The 26,982-nt window shown below is 45.5% G+C and overlaps 1 protein-coding gene across 1 annotated transcript in view; it reads right to left on the bottom strand.

Moving 5' to 3' along the window:
- LOC142582645 (glycine receptor subunit alpha-2-like) overlaps window positions 1–22,717 on the bottom strand; it is a 79,720-nt gene extending 57,003 nt beyond the window's left edge. The window contains exon 1 of the mRNA XM_075692564.1: window positions 22,265–22,717. Within this exon, the coding sequence (XP_075548679.1) occupies window positions 22,265–22,350 (86 nt within the window). The 5' untranslated portion in view covers window positions 22,351–22,717. The remainder of the gene's footprint in view (window positions 1–22,264) is intronic.
- Window positions 22,718–26,982: the final 4,265 nt, after the last annotated feature.

Raw genomic sequence — 26,982 nt, 5'->3', positions numbered from 1 at the left:
TCTCAAATCAAAATTAGAAAATAAGATAGAATTAGGAGGCACTGAAAGGAAGAAAATTAATATACGTAAACGCTTGTTAAGAGAGAAAGAAAAAAGAAAACGCACAGGCACATTAACATTACTTTCGGCACGAAAGCGCCGGCTACGCAGCATAGTCATTGCTGGTATTGGCCTTGCCGATTTCGTAAATTCGTAGAAACAGCTGTAACTCTTAAAGCACCGAAACGTAAAAAAAACAATTAAATTCAGTGTTTTCAGAAATTCTTGTGCTCTCCTTTGGCCTGCCCAGGAGCCTTTGCATAATAAATGGAATTCGCGTTATCAAAGACAGCGAGGAAGACATGACAATGCACTCTTCGCTCCCTGAAACATCACAGCCTTTACAAAATAGCAGGCCTGTACATTTACGACATTCGACAGGCGTCTGCATTCTGTGTTCTCTGAAAGCGAAATGTAGCCCCTTCCTACGTTTGTCTTGGTCCCAAGACGCTGCTGCGTGTCCACTCACTTATTTGTGTTTTTCTATCTTACTCAGACACATTAAAGCAGGCGTGGGCGCCTATAAGATTCTGTTTACGAACACGAACGTAAACAGCCCTGCGCTATTGCTTACTGTCCCAAACAGTAGCGTGAGGATATCAGTGGAAGGGGTGAAAGAAAAGAACGGGAACGCTATTTGTCCTGCCGGGATGTGCCATCTATACAAGGGGGTCCAGCCCGTCGTTAAATGCGTTCGAGACTCGTATTAAACGGAAACGCACGTGCATAACCGACGCCTCTATCGTGGGGCATGTTTTCCCTTTTTTCTTATTCTATTGATATCCACAAACTCAAACATTTTTTTTTTCCTGTGAAACTTTTATCTCGATAGCTCCTGGAAAGATTCTTTCGCTAGTATTTCTCCTAATCGGCTCCGTTCGCACAAAACGATCTTTACTACGAAGCGCCACATACGCGCAAAGGGAGAGTGTTTGGCTTCCGTTAGCCGAGGCCCCGGAACACGCTTGAGGAAAAGCTATCAGGAACGAAACAAATGCGAAAGTTAGAACACCGATGGGTTCCTCAGATCCAGGTGCGCAAAGTAATAAAATAAGATATTAGTGAGCGAAAATGCGTTTTCTCTAAACTCGCTGCCTCTAAGCGCACGATATCTTTTTTCCTCATTTACTTGCTTTTCTTCTTTTTGTCTCTCTGTCTCTCTCTCTCTCTCTCGCTGAACGGCACACCTTTGTGCATACGCGCCACCACTCATCAGGGAAGAGCGCCCTGTCAGGCGGCTCTGAGATACGACCCGGCCACTTTCCGTCATAGCGTGGCTCTTTGCTGACCCTGTGCGGGACCCGTCAGCCATTATGCTAGCTGGTTGTTTTGGAGATGCGCGCTCCGGAAGGGACAGGCTGCGCAAACTGGAAGTTTAGTCAGGGCGCTCAGACGAGCGCATCAAAAGCGCTTGTGATTCTTAATAAAGGTCCGCCTCGGAAGAACACGAGCGTCGCCATAATTTTGTGCACAGGAATAAGCAACACGTCTCGTAAAGAAAAGCGAGGAGCCTCGCTTCGCGTTGTTCGCGTTCTGTGCGTTGCTTATAATGTATGTGCCGTAAGCGCACGACTGTCGCTTTAATAGGTAGTGCGCTTCAGGGCAATTCGCCGAATTATGTAAACGAACACCAGTCTTTTGTGTGAGCGTGGAGACGATGGCAGAATGTGTGGCCTTCCAAAAAAAGGAAGTGCGATTGTTCTCCGTCATATAGTTGTCTTGATTGTGCACTGGTTGCCTACAGTGGATACTTCGTCTATTTTTCACAAGGGCGGGGTATTACTGCCCATATAAGCAATTTTGGAATGGTAAACCGCATATAATGAAAAGAGCGAGTTAGGAAGGAAGGAAGGAAAAAGTGGAGAAGGAAAGGCAGGGAGGTTAACCAGTTTAGCTTAACCGGTTTGCTACCCTACACATGGGAGAGGGATGGGGGAGATGAAAGATGGGGAAGAGGATGTCCAGCACGAAAGGTCCCGTAAGCGATTATCTGCAGCTTTATTCTTAGATGTGAAAGGGGCATACGATAACGTATTACATGAGGCCATTCTCGACGCCCTTGCGACGGTTACCCGCCGTGGTTGCTCAGTGGCTATGGCGTTGGGCTGCTGAGCACGAAGTCGCGGGATCGAATCCCGGCCACAGCGGCCGCATATCGATGGGGGCGAAATGCGAGAACACCCGTGTGCTTAGATTTAGGTGCACGTTAAAGAACCCCAGGTGACCGAATTTCCGGAGTCCGCCACTACGGCGTGCCTCATATTCAGAAAGTGGTTTTGGCACGTAAAACTCCATAATTTATTTTTTTGCGACGGGTGGCCTAGGTGGTCGAGTTTTTTTTTTTTTTTGTGGATTGCAAGTTATCTATTTGCAAGATCATTCTTTGTGTTAACTGACGATAGCCCAACTACGCGACGCTATACCAGCAGGGGCGTTCCTCAAGGCGGTGCTCTCAGCCCGACGCTATTCAACCTCGCTGTCGTTGGACTCGCTGAATACTTGCCAACTACCATCAAAATTTCAATATACGCTGACGACACCTGTGTTTGCACTTCGGCAGTCACACGTCCTCAGATACGTGCGCGACTTCAAAGAGCGGCCACTTTGACAGCGAACTACTTGTGTAAACAGGGTCTCAGCATATCACCAGAAAAATGCGCACTAGTAGCATTTACTCGCAAACCGATGACGCTTATGTCATCTCAAAGAGCGAGTTAGTTTTTTGTAAGACTGGTGGGGTTAAATGGAGTCCAGCTAGAAAAGTTGAAGGCTGCTGGCGAAATTTCTCATTAGCCGTAGCCAAAAAAGAACACTGAGAAACGGCGATCAGAATTAATATTATGCTTCTGCAGAACAGCTTTGAGCTTTCCTTTACACTAAAAAGAAATATTGTGTGCATATGTAGTATTTAGGCGAGTTACCTCTCGGCTTCAATATTCGCTTGTCCATGATATGTGTTTTCTTTTCTTTTATTTTATTATTATTTTCTTTGCTTCATCAAAATTTGTTTAATAGTCTGTGGCAAGTAGCATATTTCTTAACTTTGACGCAATTACTTGATGAGGCGGCTCATTAATTAAACGAGAAATCATAATGCTTAACTCTAATATTAATATAAGTACACTTCACAACTTTATTAATTCTTTAGTAAAATAATAGTATTTTCGTTGTTAAGCGTGGGAATAGATTTTCAAGGTTATTTCTCCGGGGCGAGCGCGCACTTTTCACCGAATATATATATATATATATATATATATATATATATATATATATATATATATATATTCGATGAAAAGTGTGCGCACCCCCCGGAGAAATAACCTTGAAAAACTATTAAACTATTCACACGCTTAACAAGCATATGTGTGTGTGTGTGTGTGTGTGTGTGTGTGTGTGTGTGTGTGTGTGTGTGTGTGTGTGTGTGTGTGTGTGTGTGTGTGTGTGTGTGTGTGTGTGTTTTTGAACGAGCAGACAGGAAAACGAGGGCCCCTATTTTTATTCGTAGTCATGTCATAAGAAGCCAACCAGGAATGACACCAAGGACAGTATAGGAGAAATTATCCGCCGTTAATAACTCAATAAATCCAATGATAAATGAATGGAAATGAAAGTAGATGAAAAATAACTGGCCACAGGTGGAATACGAACCCACATCTTCTCATTACACATGCGAAGCTCTAACCGATAGAGCTACCGTGGCGCCATCTTGCAATCCACTTTCTGGGGTATATACGTTTATCTACTAGAAAAAAACTAAGGAGTGTTTGTCAGCGCCACCACTCGCGGCCTTGGTGGCGGACATGAAACAACCTTTCTGCCGCAGGCTTCACTGTATACGTGAACAGTTTGGGTGAAGGCAGCCGGCCAATAAGCCCGCACATGGTACCTGAAGACATCAAAGCTGCCGGATTCGACACCCTCGCTGTGTGATGAACGAGAAGACGAGAAGAAAGGAAACCGAGGGACCCGATTTTTGTGGGACCTATCGTAACACGCCAACATATATAATACCAAGGATAGCGTATATATATATATATATATATATATATCTGCACGTACATCGCTCATCGTCCCTAGAGCGTGACAATATGTAGAAGTAAATCCCCAGAACCTGTGGACCGAGTAATTTCTCTACGTTCTCAGCGTCTCATGGTATTTGTGTGTTGAGAAGGTTCGGCGAAAGAAAGGTTCATCAACAAGACAGAACACTTTATCTGAAGCATGATATAACACCTAGTGAAAGAACGACATAGAGGATAATGTCACCGTTTCGTTGGGAAACTTCTCAGTAAAGCAAGCGCTCAAGCAACTATAGACGGCAAGCTACCTAGACATCGCCTTTCGTTTCGTTCTCAAATATGAAGCTTTTCGCTTTTTCGCTATCTAACTAAATTTATCGAGCTCAATATTTCTTCCTTACGGTTACGCAGCGGGCTCTCTGGAGACCCATATCTTTCAATTGGCCGTTTCCCACGCCGGAACCAATTAGTCCCTCGTGGAGGCCACAAGGCTGCAGCCACCGCGATAAAAGCAAGAGATGGGCAGAGAATACTTTTAGAAGCAATCCTAGATTCGATACTTAGGGTACGATGCTGGATAAGGTGGAAATGGCCCGAAATTCGATTTTAGCTAGCTGAACGCGAACAGGGGATTCCAAGGAGTGGGTCCATTCACATCATATAGTCTGAAGAAAATTTCCGCTCGCCTTTAGAAATTGGTCCCTTTCGAAAATAGTTTGATAAGCTCACTCTCAGCGCTCATTGTTGAATTGGTTTACGTCCCATTGAAAACCGCTGATCTGTGTTACAAGCACTGCGTAAGCCAGAGCCCTTTACTTCCTCTTTTTTAGAAAAACGGGCATATCTTATGGTGTTTGTTTCATTTTCAAACTTCTAAGTCTATCACTGTTTGCCCTGTCAAAAAAAAACTAAAAAGAATGCGATAATAGATGAATCCGAAAAAGAAAGAGATGGACATAGGGCAGCTGTCTGAAAGAATTCGCCTCCATTCCACCCTGTGAAAGTGGATGTAGAGAGAAGCTCGTGCCGACGTTAGAAAAGTACCACCATTCCAACTGACGTTAGACGATGTTACGCAAGCACCACCACCACCACAAGCGACGTAAGTCACGCGCACACGCATGCACGTGTGCGGAAGTGCAGCACACACCCTCAGTCTTCTAGGTCTTCCGCCAAGCGTAAGTTCCTTATTGAACTAAATTAATGTTTCAAAGTAAAAATCCGTCACAATGTGCGTAAAGTACGATTTACACAGCCGACTGACATGATAGCATCGTATTGCAATTCCAATATACGAAAAGAAGAAGTAGTTTAATGACTGGAAAATGTAGAGAGGTCGGCCGGAAAATGGAGCATCTGTCCTGCTACTCTACGTAAGGGAAGGGGAAGAAGGGAAGAAAAGGGTCACAATGGGGGATGATAATGGAAGGAACGTAATTCTGTTACGCGGAAACTTAAACACAAACCCCTTTTCTAGCTGCGGTTTTTTTTGGCCGAGCGCACAACGGAAAATCCCGTCCAACCAGAGGCTGACAGCTTCACTGTAAAACGTGCACTTAGCAATACTGCCGTCAAACCTAACGAGTTCTACATTTCTATCATCGTGTGCTTTCATGCGCGTCAGTATGAAACTCCAAAGTCGGGAATCTCTGTGACATTTCCTACCTTGAATAATTGATTGCAACGTCCCAAAGAATAGTAGGTTGTTAGAGACGTCCTACTGTAAGGATTCTGATAAAAGATGATAGCAATAAGATAACTTAGGCACCATATCAGCACTAAAATGTTTTTTGAAGTCTTTCATTGAATTGATTTGGGGATGACTTAACGAGGAAGTACTTACTGGTTGTGTAATCCTAGCTGCAAACTACGAGCTGGCATCACAATAAAGCTCCGCTCTGAGTAATACCAGTTTTCTATTTTGATTGCGATAGGAACTACGGAGACGCTCAAGGCGTGATCGTGCCGTCGCCGTTGGCACCGCCGTTGTCGTGTTGTCGCGTAATTTGACCGCTCCGACGCTACTCCGACGCGGAGCGTTACGGTGTCCAGGGACAGGGAGTGCATTTAGCTGCAAAAACAACGTAGCGAAGGGGATGCATCGTCAACGCTACGCTCTATAACCTCGGTGACGGAGCCAGGCCATCGTTCTGAGGACGTATTCTTCCACGCGCACTTGTCACGATACTATCGCTCGCCGTCAGGAGCGCGCTGATTGGCTGGTTGGGTACTACGTCAAGCTAAGGTGATAGTGTCGCCGAAGTTATCGTCGCAAGACCCGTTCCCTGCTTTCCGCTGCTGTGCGTACGCACGCAGAATATATATTTCCTCCTTACCTGCAGTGTGTGTGCAGCTGCCTGAGCGGAACGGACAGCAACCTTCAAGCTAACGTTCTATATTATCTCACTTTGTTCTTTGCGACTCCTGTTTGTCTATTTACACTTTCAATTACCCTGTACTTGCTTGCCAACTTTCTTTTACCTTTTCCTTCATTCGGTGTCCACGCTTTTGAGGCATATATATACATATATGTGCACTTTTGTGACTGCCATTTCTTTTCGAACACGTTCCTTCGGTCATTCTTCCAAACTAATCTTGCGCTGCGCTTCTCTGACTTTCAAAGAAGCCCAGCCTATGTCATCATGCACTGGCTCATTTGTAGTTTTACCGTGAGCCCCCAAAGTCCGTCGGCCCACTGCCCTCTGGTTAATCTCCAACCCCGACAACATATCTGATTTATAGCACAGAACTGCACTTGCGAACGTTAGCGCTGACATCGTGACACTTTTCCAAATTACTCGCACCACGTCGTATTTATTGTAGCCTGACAGTGCTCTACGTCTCACTGTTGCTGCATGCCGCTTCCCTTTCATTTTTAGATTGAGATATTGAGACTGAGAATTGAGAATTGCGAGACCAGCATCCTCAATAGTGTACTTCCTCGACGACTGCAGGCCTGGGAACCTTGCTGCAACACCTGACTACAAGCTTGGCAGGAGCAAAGGGGGTGCTTAAGCACTTCGTCTTAATCGAAAGTGGCACGTATAGCCAAGTATTTCGACCCCCATGATCAGAATGCAGCTCACAACGCGACATAGACCTGCTTGGCACTGATCTTTACCAGAGACTTTAACCTGCTAGAGTCACCGCTGCAGTCACTCAGCATAGAATACAGCCCGCATCTTCAGAGTTGATTCACTCCTGTTACTACAGAGTGAAAAATTTCTCTTCATGCAGAACTCTTGCTCCGTTCTCTGTACTACGCTATCTTTCACCTTTTGACAAGGCTCTCGGCAGCCTTACTGAAAAGTATAGTGAATGCCTATTGACCTCCACACGTTGTGTATGTAATGTGTGCGTTTTTTTTTCTCAAGTCGCGGAGCAGCTTTGTGGCGTTGTCGTACATCAATATTTTTTCAATTTTCTAGTCTTTGCTGGCCGACTAGCTGGTGATGCACTCTTTGTAACAGCATTACAGGCCATAGAAAGCATAGAAAAAATAACGCACAAGACAGAGTGCTCCACTCCGTCCTGTGCCTCGATGTTTATCCGACGATTTGTATATGCTGTAGCAAAGCTACGAATATTTTTGTCATTTTTCCGGCAGAGAAAAATGCGATTCATAAATTTCTTCTGACTCAGAAAACAGCATACCACCTTTTCAATATTCCTTTTCAGTACAGCAGTATTCATATGTGCATAGCTAAGACAGCTGCAGAAGACCATAGCACAGTCGTTTTCTTTCTTGAGGGATGCATTATACCTGTAACTTCTGCAACCTTCTAGAGTTTCTTTTCTTTTACCCCGACGAAGTTTCTCAGCTTATATCCTTAGCAAATAAACGCGAGCATGCGGAAAAAACTCAATGTACCCTCACTTTATGGGCACCGGGCAGCTGGCTTTCATGCGCAATTTATTCAATGGCACTGAAAAGTCGTCTCTGGTGCTGTCTTTCCAGCAAACGCGTGCCTGTGCCGCTATATACTTGAAAATCAGCCATTAAAAAAACGAATATAAAACAGACAAATACTAGTTCAACAGCTAAAGGCTAGAAAATTTAACCATGAAGCGCGAATATTTGAATTTCGTGCGTGTACTTAACGGTGGGAAGTATAGCTAACCTCAGACGAACTCCTTGATTTTGCGTATATGTTGCCTCCCAAAAAGTTTCAGTAATTGCCCAATCAAAGGTGTAAAATAACTGTGCGATGGCAAAGGATTGAGGCGAATATGCAGAAATAAAAAAAAAATGTGCGGCTCCGAGGAGCCCCCAGAAACAGCCAGCTGGTGGGTTTCAAAGTAAAGTAAGAGTAAAAGGATCAGAATAATGATAATTCGTATAGAAACGCAACTTCTCAATCACCAAAAAGCGTTCAATGTGTTCTAATTTTATGGTGACAGCAAACTACGGATGCTCGATGCGCATTCCCGCCATCGCCGTCGCCGTTGCCGCCAATACCGCCGTTATTGTGATGTCCCACAGTCGAAGGCACATGAGCGGCTCGCATCATATTGTGAAAATGCTCAGAAAATGCAAGTGAAATCCATAGTTGAGCACAAACTTAGTGAGAGAGATAGAAAGAAAAATACAAAGGAAAGACAGGGAGGTTAACCAGAGATTATCGCCGGTTGGCTACCCAGTCCTGGGTGAAGGGCAAATGAATGCGATAGGTGAGATAGAGAAAAGGATAAAAAAAAGAATGAAAAAAAAACCCACACGTGTACACACATACACACACGTACACACCATACGCAGTAACTGTTTCTGTGGTCAATGTCACGCAGCACGAAAAGCCGTTCGTAGTGTTACTCAGTGTCTCCGTACAATCCCACGTCACACAGTGTACAGTCACACTTTGTGAAAGAGTCCCGTGTCTTTTAAGTATCGAAGCAGCGCCTTCATAGTGGATCGCGCTGATGTTCGCGTAGGCCTGTTTCCAAGGGCCTTGTGTTCTGTCATTGGGCGCTTGTCCAGTTTGTCAAGGGATGCTGAGAGGGCTGCTCTTCGCTGGTTGAAACTAGGACACTTAAAAAGAAGGTGGGCGATTGTTTCATTGCACCCGCAGTAGTCACAAAGTGGGCTGTTGGCATTTCCGATAATAAAGGAATATGCATTTGAATATGCTACTGCGAGCCATATATGGACCTATAGCTACGTCGTGGAAGGTCGGGCGGAATACGGTGCTCTAAATTAGGATCCAGTGTATAAAGGCGTGCAATTGTGGACTCGGATAAATTCCAGTGAGCTAATGTCAAAACACGCTCAAGCGCGGAAAGTTTTTTCACTGCGTCGACTCTCCAAAGAGGAATGTCAACGCAGTTGACGCCGTCATGGGCAGATCGGGCAGTTGCGTCTGCTCGATCATTGTCATGTATGCCACAGTCACTAGGCAACCACTGATATATTATATCGTGTCCTTCTTCAACTATGCGATGGTGGACTTCTCTGATCTCTGCGACGAGCTGCTCATGTGATCCATGGCGCAGTGCTGAGAGTACACTCTGTAGGGCTGCCTTGGAATCACAGAAGACTGACCATGCATGGGTTGGTTCCTCCTGAATAAAATGAAGAGCCGCATGCAGGGCTACCAGTTCAGCCGCTGTCGTTGATAATACATGTGACGTTTTTAGCTGTATTTTGACGGATCTTGTTGGTATCACCAAAGCAGCAGCTGAACTGGCAGATGTGACTGGGCCATCGATGTAAACATGTACGCGGCCACTGCGCACCTCATGTAAAAGTCCTAATGTGGCCTGCTTCAGGACCAACGACGGCATGTTAGTTTTCTTCATGATTCCTGGGATGGTGAGGAGTATTTCAGGTCTGTGCAGGCTCCATAAACGTGAGAATGCTCTTGCTGCAGGCATGTAGTTCGATGGCAATGAGGTACGATTGGCAACAATTATACGACTGAAAGTTGCGTGCAGCCTTTCTGCGGGTAGAGCGGCAAGATGGTGATAAGGTAGTCGGGCAACGTGCCGAATATGCGCCCTCAGAGCGTCGGTTGCCAAGTACGCTGATATTGGGTGATCTCGAGTTATGACAATCGTTGGCGCTGTAGACGCACACCTCTAAAGACCGAGACACGTTCTTAGGGCTTGAGCTTGTAGTCGCTAGAGTACGCGCAGGTTTATTTTGCAGGTGTTACGAAGCACAGGAACTTAGTGAGCGGAGTACACAATACTAAGCGGCCACTGAGACAGCACGGAACGCACACTCAGAGGCAGTCCACGAGTTCTCTTTCCGCTAAAATGTCGCGAAGACAACTCACTGCATGTCTCTGCTTATAAGGGCACGACCATAATCCAAGCACTGCGATCACTGATAGACGCATACAAACTGTGTTTGCCGGTCCTAGATTAGAAAATGATCACTCAAGTTACACGTGGCTTGAGTGTTATGAGAGCTATTATGACAACCTGTAACTGGCTGAGTGATGAACGCTTGCGCATATGCGGGTGTGCGTACACACCACGAACGTTTTCTTGTTTCTTTCTCATTTTTCACTCGCCTTCCCTTTTCCGTAGAGTTGGGTAGCCAACCAGACTCAGCCTGGTTAATCTCCTTGCCTTTGACTTATCAATTCTGTCTCTCTCATTCTCTCTCTCTCTCTTTCTTTTTCTCTCTCTCTCTCTCTCTCTCTATCTCTGACAGGCATCTTTTCTATCATTATTTTATGTGTGGAAGAAATGGGAAGGCAGACTACGTTAGAGCCAGCTATTCCAAAATGTCTAATTCATTACTCAAACAACAATAAAAATTATAATGCAAGAAGGAAATGTCATCAAGCGCTATATACGCGCGAACATGTCACAAGCACATTTATCCTTCATTGCAAAACCACCTGGTCCCGCCTACGCGGTTAGCGTCACAAGAAAATGGAATCCTGCACGAGACTTTCGATCAAAAATTGGCAGCCTTCTTTGTGGGCTGTATTCCCCGAGATTTTCTTTAGTCGTCGTCGTCATCATTTGTTGATCTTGTTGTTCCTTTGTGCGCAGGACCACCAGTCTATTCACGTAGGTACTTCCTCTTTCAGTGTATTTACTCAGGTAGTATGCCGATCTCGTGTATATAAATGAGCCATTTGAATACATAATCACTATGCGACCGTTTCATTGGCGCGACGCTCTCGTGCTGACCTATATATTTAAACAGCATGCTTTTCCTTACCACGGAAAGTATATTTTCTCATCAATGAAAAGGCTTTCTCGAGCGAACATCAGCAACTCTTCACCCGTTCTCTGTTTGTTTGTTTTTTTTTTTCGTTCAAGGGCGAAACCACATACTATGGTGCGGTATTTGTCCATGAAGATTAGCGAACGCATCACATAGGTTGTCTGGTGAACACGGAACATAACATACAAGACAAGCAAAGCTCCAATGAGAAGTCGCCGCTACTACCGAGAAATATTCATCTTGGGCCGTTACGCACAGCCCGTGACTGAGAGCGGCTTCAAGTTGAGGCGGCAGCTCTTGCCATCAGTGTAACGGAAGAAACAATAGCACTTCCTTAATACCTCCCCCCCCCCCTCTGGAAGCATCGTTTTTTTTTTTCTTATTCATTGTTACTTGAATTTTTGTTAGTATTGGGCATGTTGTCCCTTATATTTATTGTCATTCTATGGCTTCATTTCGCCTTTTTCCTATAGCTATTTGTTGCACCCTCTAGCTTGAGACATAAGCGATCTGGAAAAACATGTGATAAAGTGGTATGCTATCATGAGCTCGACAGGAACAGCAAATAGCACGTATATGAATTGAGCCGTAAGCCGCCAATCGAGCGGTGCTGTACGCACTCGCATTACCATCATCTGCGCCATGCAACGTTTATAAGGTGGTGTGTACCATGAAATCGGTGGGCACACCTACACGTGCCTCCATGTCTTATCATGTTTTGCCATAAGAGCCGCCCAAATAAAGATGCACTGGTTCACGTGGTTCTAAAGGTGCTTGATGTTGTGAAAAGCATCTAAGCTTGTCACGTTGGGGTCCGTGTTCAAAAGCAAGACAGCTTTAATTAAAATTAAATTTTGTGGTTTTACAGGCCAAAACCCCGATTCGCTTATGAGCCACGCCGTAGTGTGGGATTGCGGTTAATTTTGGCCACCTGGAGTTTTTTAACATGCGCCCAATGCATGGTATATGGCCGTTTCTGCATTTTACCTCCACCGAAATGCGGCCGCCGTGGCCCGGATGCGATCGCGCGCTCGGGTTTAGTAGCGCAACGCCATGGCCACTACGCTCTCACGGCTGTTGAAAAGCACGAGAAATACTCTCGGGCCAGCGCTGGTATATTTTGCTCTAGATCATATTCCCACCAGCTGCAGAGCTCACCGTCGTATTTATACTGACTGCTCCGTTGCACCTAAATCCTCGACCATTGGTGTGTGGATTCCATGTGCCATTGTTACCATCTCCACCACTCTCAGTCACCACACTTCAGCTACAGCTGCTGAACTAGCTGCACTGACAGCAGCTTTTGTTTAGACCATAGACCAAAATGCTGAGTCTTGGGTCATCGTCTACTCAAGAGCGGCTCTGCAATCACGGAAGTCAAGTTCAAGTTTCAAGTTTCAAGTTTACTTCACGAAAGTTAACACAACACCGTATGGCTAGTGCGTACAGTAAGGTCTGTGTGGCCACTGTACAGTGTGTGCAAACATTGTATGGAACATCATGGACATCAAGCGCCTATGCATCAAAGCCTACGAACTGCACCACAGCGTTCTGCTGCAGTTTGTTACCGACCCACTGCGGTATACAAGGCAAAGATCACGCTGATTGTGCTGCCGAAACTGCATATGACGCTTCGAGAGAAATTATCCAGATACTTGTCATGAGAAAAGATGCGAGGACACTGGTACCTGCACACCCATGGCGTTTTCAGCAATCCCCCTGGAGAGATTCAAGCCATCAGTACGGATTTCTGCATAAAACTGATCCATCTTGTGACTTTTATGTGCCGCGATGCTTCGATAGGCATGACCAAAAGTGCCTTCACCGCATCAGACACAATGGACCTACGACGCGAACTACTTCAAATGCAAGATTCAACGCACAGACTCACCAATGGGCTCTCAATGTAACGACCCTGAAGACCTCCAACATGTTCTGCGCGATTGCTGCAGCTGCTCGTCAGATAGAGAGTCTTTGAAGGCGGCCCTACACCTGCAACGGAGCTCGAGCTTGGAACTGCGGCACATTCTCGGCCCATGGCAAATCAAGACCTGTGCGTTACGTGCCATGACAGCGCTGCAGGTGCTTTTTGCGGGCGAGAAGCCTTCACAAAACTCAGTGTATGTCTATATAGTGTATGTGTGTGTTTGTCATTGTATGGGCTGTTTTTGTGTTTATGTCATCACTGTGTATATTAAAATTATCATCCATCATCTGGAGTAGCATACCAGACGATCAGTCAGGCTAACATCTTCGGCGTACAGAAGGCTTGTAAGCAATGGACTGCTTCAGCAAGCAAACACAGCCGCTATCAAAGAATATGAGAGTGCTTTGGGAACGTATACTCTCTTTAAGAGGAAGCTTTAGCTCTAACCAAACTCCGAAGCGGCCTACTCCAATGCATGTGAAACGCAGAAACGCTTTTCTTAGATAACCCCTGGACCGACTTTAACGAAATTTCTTGCATTTGAGAGAGAAAGTTAAATTCTAATGACTGTTGGAAACAGAATTTCGATTTATGGCCTGAATTTTCTGAAAGTGATCTCCAAAATTCGAAAGTTTGAAAAGAAGTAGATGCACGAAGTTCATAAATTAATAGCTCTGCATCAAAAACAGATGTCGCGGTTTTTTAAGCGGCATCCATTAGATCATTCAAAGCGGACAAATACAATTTGTCAGTTTATATCTTACGTGAATTTGTTACGTTGTGTACAAGGATTCTGCAAAAGCTGTATTTCGACATTACTCAATTTTTTTAGATTCATGTGTAACATATCAATTTTTCCACTTTAGATGTACTATCAGAAGCAATTAACAGAATTAAGATATCATTTTTTTATTGCTAAGTTAGAGTTTTGTAAACTTGATAGGTTTGTTTTTAAAAAATTTTCGATTTTCGCCAATTTTTCACAAAAAATTCACAATCTAAATCGAAAATTTGAAAACAGTAGTCACTAGATTTTTGGTTTTTCTTTTAAATGCAATAAACCTCGTCAAATTTGATGCAGTGGTTACCAAGCTAAACGAATTCTCCTTTTGCATGTATTTATATAGGAGCATCCGAGCTAAAGCTTCCTCTTAACGCAAGCTTTTCTAGCTAATCAGTGCTGCCAGCTCATATGGCATGCGAGGATTGAACACCGAGTTTATATACAGAATAGAATATCGGTTAACTGCAGTCGCTTGAATGGAATTGCCCCCTAAATGGAACAACAGCCTTATGATTTGTTGGTTTTGCATTAAGGCAATGGCAAAAACAAAGCTTGTTAGAGGAGAGCACATTGTTCGAACTACGGGTGAAGTGAACCAAAAATATTACTGAAAATAAAAGTGAGTGGCCAATCTCAACGGAAACCCGTCAGGCATCGCACCGCCTTTCCTTTTCGGTTTCGCTCGCCAATTCTCTACGCAATCGCCAAGAGGGCTTTTGCTAGTATTCGTTAGCGCAAAGGTCACTGTGGCTATATCCTGGTCATTGCTTCCTATAGAGATTCTTTGAGTTCTCAATGTCGGTGAACGGTGAGTTTGCCTAGCCTTTCCGACTGCGGCAAAGAGACGCCCCGCAAAATGCGCTCACGCTGGAAACGGAGATTAAAGTTATCGATAACTTCGAGAATGGTTGCTTGATTAGAAAAGTTATTTTTGTTTTCTTTTTTACTAAATATCTCCTTTCCTCATTTTTAATTAGGTTTTGTGTTAGCTAATTACGGTCAGTGGTTGTGTGCAAGTAGGAATTTTGTCAGAACTTTTCAAGTCAGATCCGCCACACCTGCTATCTGCTGTTGACAATAAGTTATAAGCCCCTTAGAAAAGAGCATCGTCAGTTCTCTCGAGCTCAACTTCTAGTTATATGACACTACTGATAAACGGAGCCTACTTCCTTGGTCCCTTGAGGTTTCGTTTAATGAGAGTTCACTTTCTGCGAGTTGCGCTTCAAGAAGCAGGTCAACATGAGATGACGCCTACTCCTCCTCCACCGTGTTTGCAATTGCGCTTGCAAGTGTCCTATATTAGTGTTATTCGCATGTAGAAACTATTCAAAAACAACATGTGAGCGCACCAACAAAATAAATTTAGACTATTATTTGGCTCGCTTAAAGAAATTGATTTTGCTTAAATAGATAACGACCTTATTATGTTATTCTATTGAAGGTAACATCCAATTCGGTAGCATAACTGTATTTAGTTTCGATGCACATTTGCTGAGGCTGTCATGACAATGTTTCCAGTGTGCGACATGCCCGTGGCGCTTTTGTGCTAGTTATCATGAAATTTGCATTTCAAAGCAAATAGCCTAAAGCCCAGAGATTCTTGATAATTAAATTACTGACTCATCGATCAGAACAGTTTTCATCGATCATCGATCATATCAGACTCATCGATCAGATCAGAACAAGCTACTCCGGCTCCGTTTTATAGCGCAACAAAAGAAATCTTTTTCTATTAGGTGACACATTGCCTTAGTGTACGTCAATAAACGCTCGGTAATGATGGAATCTTCAAACAACCGGCTACCCTCGAAACGACAGGGTTATCTGGTCCTGCTATACTACTTGCTCTGATGCTGAGGAAAGAAAATTGGCGCTAGAAGAAGAAACAATACCATCAAATCGGAGATCACGACATCACCTTCTCGCGGCGCGGTTTTACAACTAAGATTTAAAGAAATAATACGTGAATTTCATGCTCCGCACCCTGAGGCGAGATTCGTCTGTGGACAGTAGACTGCGGTACAACGGCTTCTGTGGTTGTTCCAGCTTAGTTTTGTCCTGCTTAGTCATCGTAAAGCCCGCGCCATCGTAAGCACACAGCTAAGCGTTCGACGACACTAAGAGGCACGTAAAGTAACCAAAGTGAACCTGACATACAACTTGCTCTTCATATAATATCATTTCCCTTATACCCACTGCATGACTTTCAGGTAAGTATAGAAATGCAGTACGCATACCTCCGAAGGGTGCTGAATAAGTACAACAGAAAAGAAAAGAGTGAACTGTGAGAGCTTGCAAACTCATCTGAGAGACTGACAGCTCCCGCACCCCTCTTCTTTTGAGGTCTGGTTCGAAATGGGCCTTAGCCAATTTGCACGCCTACCTAGACACGAGATGCACTTTCCATGATTGTATTGTCCAGTCACATGTAGATAATCAAGCATCTGCAGATCTAATCTTGACGAAAGCAACACGCCATTTATATAATGACTTCCTCTCGTCTTTATCATCTCGCACATGCAATTCCCTCCAAGCCCGAATTCAATTTAGAAGTGAAGCCCTAAATCATCTGGAACGTTTTGATTGTCGCCATAAATACTGATCTCGCTGCCACTTTTTACACAAAGGTACCTGCACCCTCATCTGACACAGAAATCACGTTCGGGGAGTGAAATATCCTGCGTTTCAGGCGGTTTTCTTCTTTTCTAGTATTTGCTCAGTCACAACTGCTGCTCTCAGACAGGCAAAGGCGATTACCGTGATCATTTCATGTTGTTTTGTTCTTTCACCCTCGGGCTTTCTACACCTCACAGCGCCACTGGAAATAGTTCCGTCGATTGCCACCTGTCCATTACTTGCGTTGCTAAGACGATTCATAAAACACTCAGCCGTCGCCCATGAAGCGCTCCTGACCCATCGTCACACATGTGGCTATTGTACTTTGTACTATGAGCACCTCAATCTGGAAGCGAAAGACAGAACGTCGGAACCCTGAGAGATGATTGAGGCTCAGTGTAACGGGCAGCTCATTGTATGAGAGCCGCACATGGCGACGAGTATGGTGGGGTACAACAGATGAGAAAACAGAGTTAGCATGAAAACTTTGCCAATACATACAAGAAGAAGTACAGAAATTAAAAGCCGCTGGATTACACTTAACACAAGCGCCCCATTTTGATGCTGCCATCTCACATTCATTCATTCCGCTCACTAACGATAAATGTTAAAAAAATCGATGGCGCAGTTTCCGGGTGGCGATGTGACGTATATGCGAGTTGAAGAGGGCGAGCAAATGACCCCGCTGCAGAATCCCTTCCACATAACACGGAGCTGGCGAGACATCCTTCATTATGTGAGGCAAGATCGCCATATAGGCCATTTTTCACTGCCGTCGCACATGTCACCAGCTATTCTTCTGCTCCCATCAGAGGCCCCACAATGCACAATTGATTGCCGGCGTTGCTCATCTACCTCGCTTGATTACTACAAGCTGCACTGACTCGATTATGGCGGGGTCGCTGCCACTATAGGCTCATGCATCACTACAGTGAATTATCAGAAGAGATATCGCTGAACAAATGTCGCGGTGCAACGCATTTCGCCTTAGCAGCCGTTTTCCCACATCGCGAAATTCCTCCTGGCTTATTTCGGGCCCAGGTCTTCTCTAGCAGTTCATCTGATGCTTCTGTGAATATGACCACACGAATATCGTGCTGTAAAACTGTGACAAAAATAACGTCATCATTGGCTCAAACTTCAGCCGCTTCTTTTTATTCAAGCAAAACTGGTGCTGCGAGATTTGCGCGGCACAATGCTTCCATATCGACACCTTTCTTTTTAACACGATAGTGTTAAGAAGCCCGTGCCGCAAAAAATACGGTGTCGGCGTCCTGCGTCGGCCTCGGGTGTCGGACGTCGGGTCGGCAAAATAATTTTCGAACCATTCATACCCAGGCCCTCCACGTGACGCAAGAAATGTACTGAACTAATAAAATTTCTCCAGCTAAAACACGTGGAAAAATCGTAAACTACGACTTACACACAACCTACAGACATGGTAGCTATTGGATTGTAAATTGATTATGTGTAACTTAGAAGGTTGATGGTTAGGGCTAGTTGGTTCTTTATATTAGATTGTGTAGGACAGCACGGAGCAGGGACAAGGGACGGGAGAAAAAAAAAACGAGGATAAGCGCTTACTGCGCTGCAGCAACTGCGCAAGCAGCAACTGCGTACCGAGCATCCGGCAGCCTACCAAGCCTTCGTTTAATGGACCGTCAGGATTAACCCAGTTATAAACACCGGGGCCGCACGTTTCAGCTTCGCTGGTTAACCATCTGTGCAGAATGCTTGGGCGGTGATTTCTTTTTTTTTTTTTTTTTTGGTCACGCATATGGGGTTGCGCCGGTGGAGTTTTCGGCGTAAAGGCTACCGACACACGGACAGACGGACGGACGGACGGACGGACGGACCAATCGGCTAGCCATATACAGCTTCGCTGTAAAAACAAAGAACACGCAGGTTCGGCGTCACGTGAGCGCCCCATGTTCAGCAAGGCAGCCTGCGTTTATATGCTAATGCAATAGGTTGGCCTATGCGTAAACCTAAACTTATTGAATATTTCCAGCGCTCTTGTGTGCATATGTCGTTGCGGACATTCTTCAAACGACACGGATATCTTTTTTATGCTGGAACTACTGGCAACCATTTAGATTCCTTTGACAGCATAATTGACAGAGTTACACGGTAAAGTAAAAAACTCGAGCTTGTTGCGTGCAAGAAAGAAAAAAAAAGGACTGACAAGAAAACCTCCACAGAGTCAAAGCTGCGGCGGCGTCTGCGCCTCTGTACCCCGTTTCTTTGGTGTGCGTTCTTTTGCATTTTCTATGGGGTACAAGAGAAGTACAGAAGTCGGGCCCATTACTACGGAACAGAGCGATTCACTTACGAAAGTTGGTAATGAACTTAGGCAGACATGCGTAACGATTGAGTAAATAGCATTTGCCAACGGCCACGACGCAACAATGGACACTCAGCCTACCAAGACTGCACAAATAATACAGACACTTGTCCAAGAGGAGCACTCTGCTATGCAAACACTAAACTTAGATAGCTGGCAGCACAAACAGAAAGTCACCGCCGAGTTACTGGTGTGGCGCCATGCCAGCAAGATTGTTTTCTTGGGTTCAGAAGGTATTCAGTGTTCAAGGGACTTATTATACAGCAGACCGCATTGTACTGCCACATTGCGGCTTTCTGTTCATTTTTATCCCATTTCTTTGCTAAACACCAGACGGTTTAGGCTGTCAAACAATGATATCGGGGTTGGTGGCATTATTATGCGTGTAAAGAAAGTGTATAAGTGATAACAGGCACGCGTCCATATAAATGCAGTGGCAAGTAATGTGTCAAAAAACGACAGACACTTTCTTTTTCGTTCACGTAGTGTCACTAATTATTCGTGTCGATCAGTTGTGTAAGAAAGTAGGTTTGAAATATAGCGCGGCTTATTAAGCTCTGTAGGGGTTCTTTACAACACAGCAGTCAAGACAAACTGTCTTCCAGTTGTTTGAGCATGACGCAATAAGAATCAAATTTGCCTTGGTCTAACCATAATGCTGTAGTTTGCTTCACAGCTCATGTTTCAAAGAAAGTCGGACGTAAAAGCGACGGCAGTGCAACGGCACGTTCACCGTTACCTGGTGTGTCGCAGTAAAGCACACATGTTTGTAGAGTTTAATAATAACCTATGAATAGCGCATCTCTGCTTAATGCTTTCAGTTTAATCTGTCGTTGCGAGAAATTTCGGGTAGAACTCATTTACGATTACTATTCAAGTATGCGAATAGCCAAAACACGTCTTGTATGACGCGTGTACTGTAGCGAGGCTCTCCCCTCGCTCTCCTCTCTGGACATGCTGCGCTATCTAGCGGCGCCACCAGAAAGTACACAGGAAGTCTCATGCATGGCCTCTGAGATTGTGTAGCCTCTGCGATTGCACAGGGGGCGCTGCGGTGGCGCGCCGGCGCGTGCGAGCCGTGCACTACAGCCAGCCTCTTCTCTCGTTCTTTCCTCTGGACATGCTGTGCCCTCTAGCAGCGCACCCGCCAAGTCCGGGCATGACCTCTGAGATACGTAGCACCCCGGTGCGTGCGAACTCTGAGAATCGCTTCCAGACCGCAGGCATTCGTGGCGCGGTGCGCTAAAGCATGAGGCTACTTGAACTGTTTTCCTGTGACGCGAGTTTGGCTTCACCCAACACCGGAGAAGTTTTAAATGATTTGTTTTTTTTTCGTTGGAGAACGCTAAACGAGGTTAGGTCGTCATTTTTAGACTGCAATGCCCTCGGTATCAGCCCCCATTTTCAGCCTGCACTATCTTGGGTATCGGCCCATAATTTCGGTTAAATAGTTAGATAGTCGGAAAAAAAGTAGCCTAACATACCAAGGATACTATTCGCAATTAAATAAACAGAACTTACCTGGGCCGTCTTCCAAAGGCATGAAATTTTCATCACATCGCGCCCACTGGTTATGGTAATATTCGCTGTCGACTGCACAAGCGAAGTGTGGATCAACAGATCTTGTAGCAAAGTTATGCTACAATAAAGTGTAAGTATGAACAGCGCTAAAGCAATGCATGCGGGTACAAATGCTTTGAAGAATTTTTATTTCTTCTAGTTTTGTAGGGATCTTCCGCCCTCTCTGAAGTGCACCGATGCACGTAATAGTATCAGCAACTTAGGAAGGGTCCGGTTGTCTGAAACTCATTTCTAATCTTTCAGAACCACCTGTACACAAATCCTTTTGTAATAGACGCTGCAAGAATGGATGGTTGTCATCATCACAAGCTGTCCAGGTATGGTCACTATTCTGTTTTATGACCGGTAACGAAGCCAGGCGCTGGCGATGCTGCCGTATTCTACTCTTCTCTTAAACTTAGATTTCTAGTCTGGGTAACATGGGGGAACAATACTCTTTTTGGACGCACAGACGCTCGGGAATGGGGCAGTCTGACAAGGAAATTTTATGTTTGTTTGTTCGTTTTTGTTATGACCCACCGGCACCTTAGCATGAATTCGAGTAATTATCTTTTTCCTCTACTTGACGTTCTTGTTTCATGTCTGCTTCGCGCTCCAATTAAACACCAAAGCCTGTGAAAGCTTCTCTAGCGTACGGATCTAAATATCGATACATATCATATCATATCATGAGATTCAAATAATGAGAAGAATGGGAATGGGCTGGGGTGCGTTTGGCAGACATTCTCAGATCATGAACAGGTTTCCATTTTCCCTCAAGAGAAAAGCGTATAGCAGCTGTGTCTTACCAGTATTCACCTACGGAGCAGAAATCTGGAGGCTTAGGAAAGGGTTCTACTTAAATTGAGGACGACACAATGGGCTATGGAAAGAAGAATGATGGGTGTAACGTTAAGGGATAAAAAGAGAGCAGATTGAGTGAGGGAACAAACGCGAGTTCATGACATCTTAGTTGAAATCAAGAAAAAGAAATGGGGGGGGGGGGGCATGGGCAGGGCATGTAATGAGGAGGGAAAGTAACCGATGGTCATTAAGGGTTACGGACTGAATTCCAAGAGAAGGGAAGCGTAACAGGGGGCGGCAGAAAGTTAGGTAGGCGGATAAGATTAAGAAGTTTTCAGGGACAACATGGCCACAATTAGCACATGACCGGGATAGTTGGAGAAGTATGGGAGAGGCCTTTGCCCTACAGTGGGCGTAGCCAGGCTCATGATGATCATCATCATCTCACATGTTGAGATATCATGACTTTGATACTTTAACGAATGTATATTGGATTGTATTCTAGGGTTTTACGTGCGAAAACACCGATTTGTTTACGAAACGTGCCGTAGTGGGGAACTTTGAATTAATTTTGACCACCAGGGAATCTGGGCGTTTTTCGATTTAGCTACCACCAAAATGCAGCCGCCGTAGCTCGGATTTGATCCCGCGATCTCGTGCTTAGGAGCGCAACACCATAGCCGCTAAGCCACCACGGTGGGTAACGAAGGTAGATACATGTTCATTATTACCGCCTAGCAAACTGCATTCAGTCTGGTTAACCTCCCTGCCTTTCCTTCTTCTCTTCTCTCTCTCTCTCTCTCTCCCTCTAATAAAGATATTGTAATGCCAATGTCACCTGCTTGGTGCCTATATGAAACTATCACACTCGTAAACACGTGTTTCTCCCTGACAATGTGGTTCTGCGCTTCAACTTGCGGAAGCTACAGGTGCCGCGTAAGAAAATGCCAGCTTGTAAAGTTTCTGAAGAGTTCTTCGTCGCAAGACTCACCTCTGCCCCAGAGAAGCCGGCACTGTCACCAGCAGGAGCAGCGCCAGGACGCGATGCGCCGACGACAGAGGGTTCGGCGGTGTCATGCGCCCGGTTGCGTCACGCGGCAGGCGCACCGCAGGCGGAGACACGAAATGAATGAAACGTAGAGGCGACGCTGGGTGTCACGCCGCGTGATCACGGCGCGTCATGAAAGGAGAAAGTGGGCCGACCGGTCCGCCGGAGTGAGCGACGATGACGACGGGGAAGATGCTGGAGGCGCGGCGTGGCCCAGGAATGCGGCGGCGCGGCACGGGCGAGCACGCGGCCAGCCCACTCTACGGAGAGAGTGACGACGCTATAAGGCGTCCGCGCGAGCCAGCGCACGGCCGCCGCGTGTTCGGGACGCGACAGGAACGGCCGTGGCTCGGCATCCCCACGAGTTCGAGCGCGCCCATGCCACGCGCCGCGCTGCTCCCCATCCTCCGCTTCCTCCTCGCCCTCTCGTCTCGCGGGCCTCTCGGGGGCGCTCTCTTCCGTCTTTCCTGCTTGCCCTTCTCTTCGGGGATCTCTCGCTCGTTGCCTGCAGGAGCGCATGCGCCCTGCGCTCGTCCGGAGCGTGAGGCCACTAACACAAGAATTTAAAGAAAGAAAAAAGCAAAAAAAGGCGGAGCTCCAGACGGAGAATGCTATCCGGAGGCAAAGCTCGGCGCTCTCGGTCTTGCTGTTCAATTCCCCACCGGCTCTACCGCGTACTCGCGTCGTAGCAGGTCACTTTGTCGGGTTGTTCATTTTTTCTGTTCCTCTCACTCTCTCGCTACCTCCCGATTAACATTCTCCCGGCTTTAGGACTGCCTGCACCGCCTTCCTTCTCAGTAACTCTACAACTATTTCCTTCGCCTGCCATACCCACCACTCCCTGTAATCTTCACGCATTCTACGCCTTGTACGCGAGCGCGTCGAGAATAGATGATGATTCCGAGCTCCCTGCAGAACATCGCGGCAGATCCAGCTTAGTTAATGACACTATTGCTCAGTGCTTGCGGGCGCTCGGTCTCGTGAATGGGGCTTTCTGCCTCCCCTTCAAAGCTTTATTGGCTGCACAGCTTTGAAGGCACGCCGCGGGAAACTTCGGAAACCTTTCTGCTGCTTCATTGTATAGCCACTTCCCCACAACTGCGTGCGCTCACATGTGGTGTCCTAGCACAGCGTGGTTAGAGTCCGTAGTTGAGGTCCAAGCACGTTGCTTTATTGTAACAGAAGGTAGCGCAAGAACGTCACGTTCACATAGGAGGGTACGAAGGAGAAGCGCAAAGTCGCACTGTTCTTTCCCCGGCAAGGGCCGCTAAATAGGTAGGAAATGCATGACACAAAGAATACGTGCTCGAAAAATGGCTATCACGACGGTTTTTACACGTGCCTGTCCCTCCATAGCACAGGTTTGCCCCCAAACGGGTAGCCGACACAATCATACCCTTTCTTTGATACTAACCGCCCAAAGTCCCAACATCATGTCACATAGAAAAATTAAAACGATTGTGTCACATTTATTTCCGGTCTTGTAGGTTATATTATTACAGAGAAAACAGTGAAATAACAATTCAGTAGGAAAAATAATTAACGCTGAATACTTATTTAGCAATTGATTTGCTGGTCTATCCACAACTGAAAACTCCCTAGAGCATAAAAGAAGCTGTAGTGTGGGTTCTGAGTTTGGTTTCTACCACCTAAATTTGAGCCTTTGGACATCAAGTTCAGCGTGGCAAAAAGTATACTATGGGCATTGTGGGGTTAAAAAGCTTCTAATATTTGTCGTGCGCTAATATTTCTACTTCTACAGAGAATCTTTATCTCGTTAAGTCTGGAATCACAAGTGCATGTATCACAACGCTCACCTAAATAAGTCTTTGCTTTCTGCTTAATATTCGACAAATGTTCCCTCTGGTTATCTTTAATGCAGCGTCCATTTCAACTTATATATACCTAACTAGACGTAAGTGGTACACCGAATGGTATCTTAAACGGTGCTTCCGCTTGGCCCTCAAAGATTCGTGTTAAACTTTCATGACAAACGTTGCCGCAGTCGAAGCGCAGTATGTGCGGGCCGTCAAATTAAGCTCACTGAAGTAAGAGCGGTGCCAAAGAGCTTCTATTTAGGAATTCATGAAAGGGGGTTTTCAGATGCACACCGTATTCAGCATTGCCATTTATTTTTCTGTACTTTTATTTATTTTTCTGTAAGAAAAAAAAAGAAACAGTAGTGTGCATTCTTCCTTCAATTTAGATCACCTTACAATTTGAGCACGTTGGTTCTTGAAGTAATTTTACAAAACATATAGAGAGTGCCGTTCCTCCTTCTTTAGGGGTGGGATAATGGTCCTATACAAGATAGATAGACAGACAGACAGACAGAGAGAGAGAGAGAGAGAGATGTCTTTAATAAAAAACTGGAGATTGTTACGTCTCAACTCCATAAAGGCGTCAAGTGGAATTTTACCACAAGGCAAACACCCGCCGATCCATCAGCGCCTATACAGACTTCAACGCAGCGTGGAAATCGACTCTGGACGGGTCCCAAAAAAGGTCCTCACCCCACAATTACCCGGCAGCCTGAGCTAAGGATAAAAAAAAGGGGGGGGGGGGGTCGAAACAACGACGATGACCTGGGAGTCGAAGTTTGTTTTCTTGCCACATATTCCAAACCATCAGGCTTCGGAAACGGAGTTACTGCGGAGTGTTGCTGGCATGGGCGTGGTATCGCAACGGGATCGGCCATTGTGATTTGCTGCTGGACAGTCTTCCGATTCCCTAGTAAACTCGCCTAGGGAAGACGACCCGCCGTGGTTTCTCAGTGGCTAGGGTGTTGGGCTGCTGAGCACGAGGTCACGGGATCGAATCCCGGCCACGGCAGCTGCATTTCGATGGGGGCGAAATGCGAAAACACCCGTGTGCTTAGATTTACGTGCACGTTAAAGAACCCCAGGTGGTCAAAATTTCCGGAGTCCTCCACTACGGCGTGCCTCATAATCAGAAAGTAGTTTTGGCACGTGAAACCCCAAATATTATTATTATTAGGGAAGACGACGGTATTAAAGGCGGATACTTTTTGAGGACAGAGGGTCCTGATGTGAACTGAGACATTGAACTTCGCTCCTGCATGGAGTGGGCTTCCGTAACTGGAGCTGTGTAACTAAGCTAATTGACGCTCTTGCTTCATTTTCTTGAACCTGTCCTAGAAGTCGATGGGCTTGGTGGATTCCTTGCCCTAACATCACCCTAAGCCGCATCAAGATTCACTGAGAAGCCTAAGTAATAAAGTATCTGCATTGCTTGTAGACATATGTAATAGAGGGCAGAAACAACGCTAGCGACTACTGTCCCTTTCAGGAAGCTTATCACGAAAAGAAATAACGTAATCTGACCAGGAAGCAGCCAACATTTCAACAAAGCTACAACCCGCAAGGGCACTGTCCTAACGTACAGTGCCCTTTGGCAATCTGCGGCAGCGAAAACGGACGATCCAGGCTTTAAACAAACAAAGAAAAGTTCCGTTCGACGTACAATACACCAAAACATGATAGAGATGTGGTACCGTACTCATTATTCTCTGTCCACGTATACGCACCCTTGCGCTCTCCCTCATCGATATATATATATATATATCAGAGAAATACGTTTCTGGATCCGGGCAAATATATACAGTGAAGTAGACGCCCGTATGAAGCGATTTATCTACGTTTCGGCCGGGGTCCGGCCTTCATCAGGATGAACGGACCCCGGCCGAAATGCCAATAAATCGCTTCATACGCGCGTCTACTTCACTAATATATATATAAGGAATGTTATGAAAATCAGCATTATATCGTCACGTTTGGTGACAGCTAATAAACGAACGCTCAGAAAAATGTGATTTCTGAACGCAAATCTTTATCGGGTGAATCTGTGAGCAGATGTACAGGCAACACTCAAATCGCAACGATAGCGGTGATTACCGTCGTTTATCGTCCGATCTAATCACAGGGGTCGAGTTTCTCACCTATCTATACATACCTAACCATACATTCCAGATACATTCTAGAATAATCGCTGGTACTCGCGCCGTACATCCCAAATCTGAAGCCAACCACAAAAGTTTACGGACCAGTGGATCTGGTAAAACGCTGAATTTCTGGACAGGGGTGCTCCGCTGGATGCGCCATATTTGGCGAAACTCGGGATATTCGCGAGATCTGGTGACGCCCCAGGATGAAAAAAACTAATGTTACCAAGACAAAGCTCGTCCCTTGGCACGCCTCCTGTTTCATTGATTTATGTAGATTCACTCTAGGTGGCCATCATCACTTGGGCGTTGCCTTATAGGTGGTCGACAAACTGGGGTCACATGATCATACTGTCGCTACATGGTCGGTGCCTTCTTTCATTTGTCTGTCGTTTCACCGAATGAATTACATGCAAAAACAAGTTATAAAATAAATCCATTTAGTACAACATTATTAGTCACTTCAATCTGGTTTGTGAGCATCTTAATGTTTACATGTTGTACACTGAATGTGTATTCGACTAATTTGTAATTATTTACGTTTTGCGTTATGCCTCGAGAGAAGGCTGCCCCTCCTCTTTCTTGTGGATTGGATTGGCGCGGCTCGCTTCATGCTTGCGCTCACTTTTCCGACCACGAATTGTGTGCGCCTGGTTTTCGCACGGGGCTTTCAACAGATCACTCGCTGCTCCTTCTCTTT

This window comes from Dermacentor variabilis, chromosome 5, assembly GCF_050947875.1.
Source record: "Dermacentor variabilis isolate Ectoservices chromosome 5, ASM5094787v1, whole genome shotgun sequence".
NCBI classification, from domain to species: domain Eukaryota; kingdom Metazoa; phylum Arthropoda; class Arachnida; order Ixodida; family Ixodidae; genus Dermacentor; species Dermacentor variabilis.
Note: the sequence above shows the minus strand (reverse complement) of the source record. Positions and strands in the feature narration are given on the sequence as shown.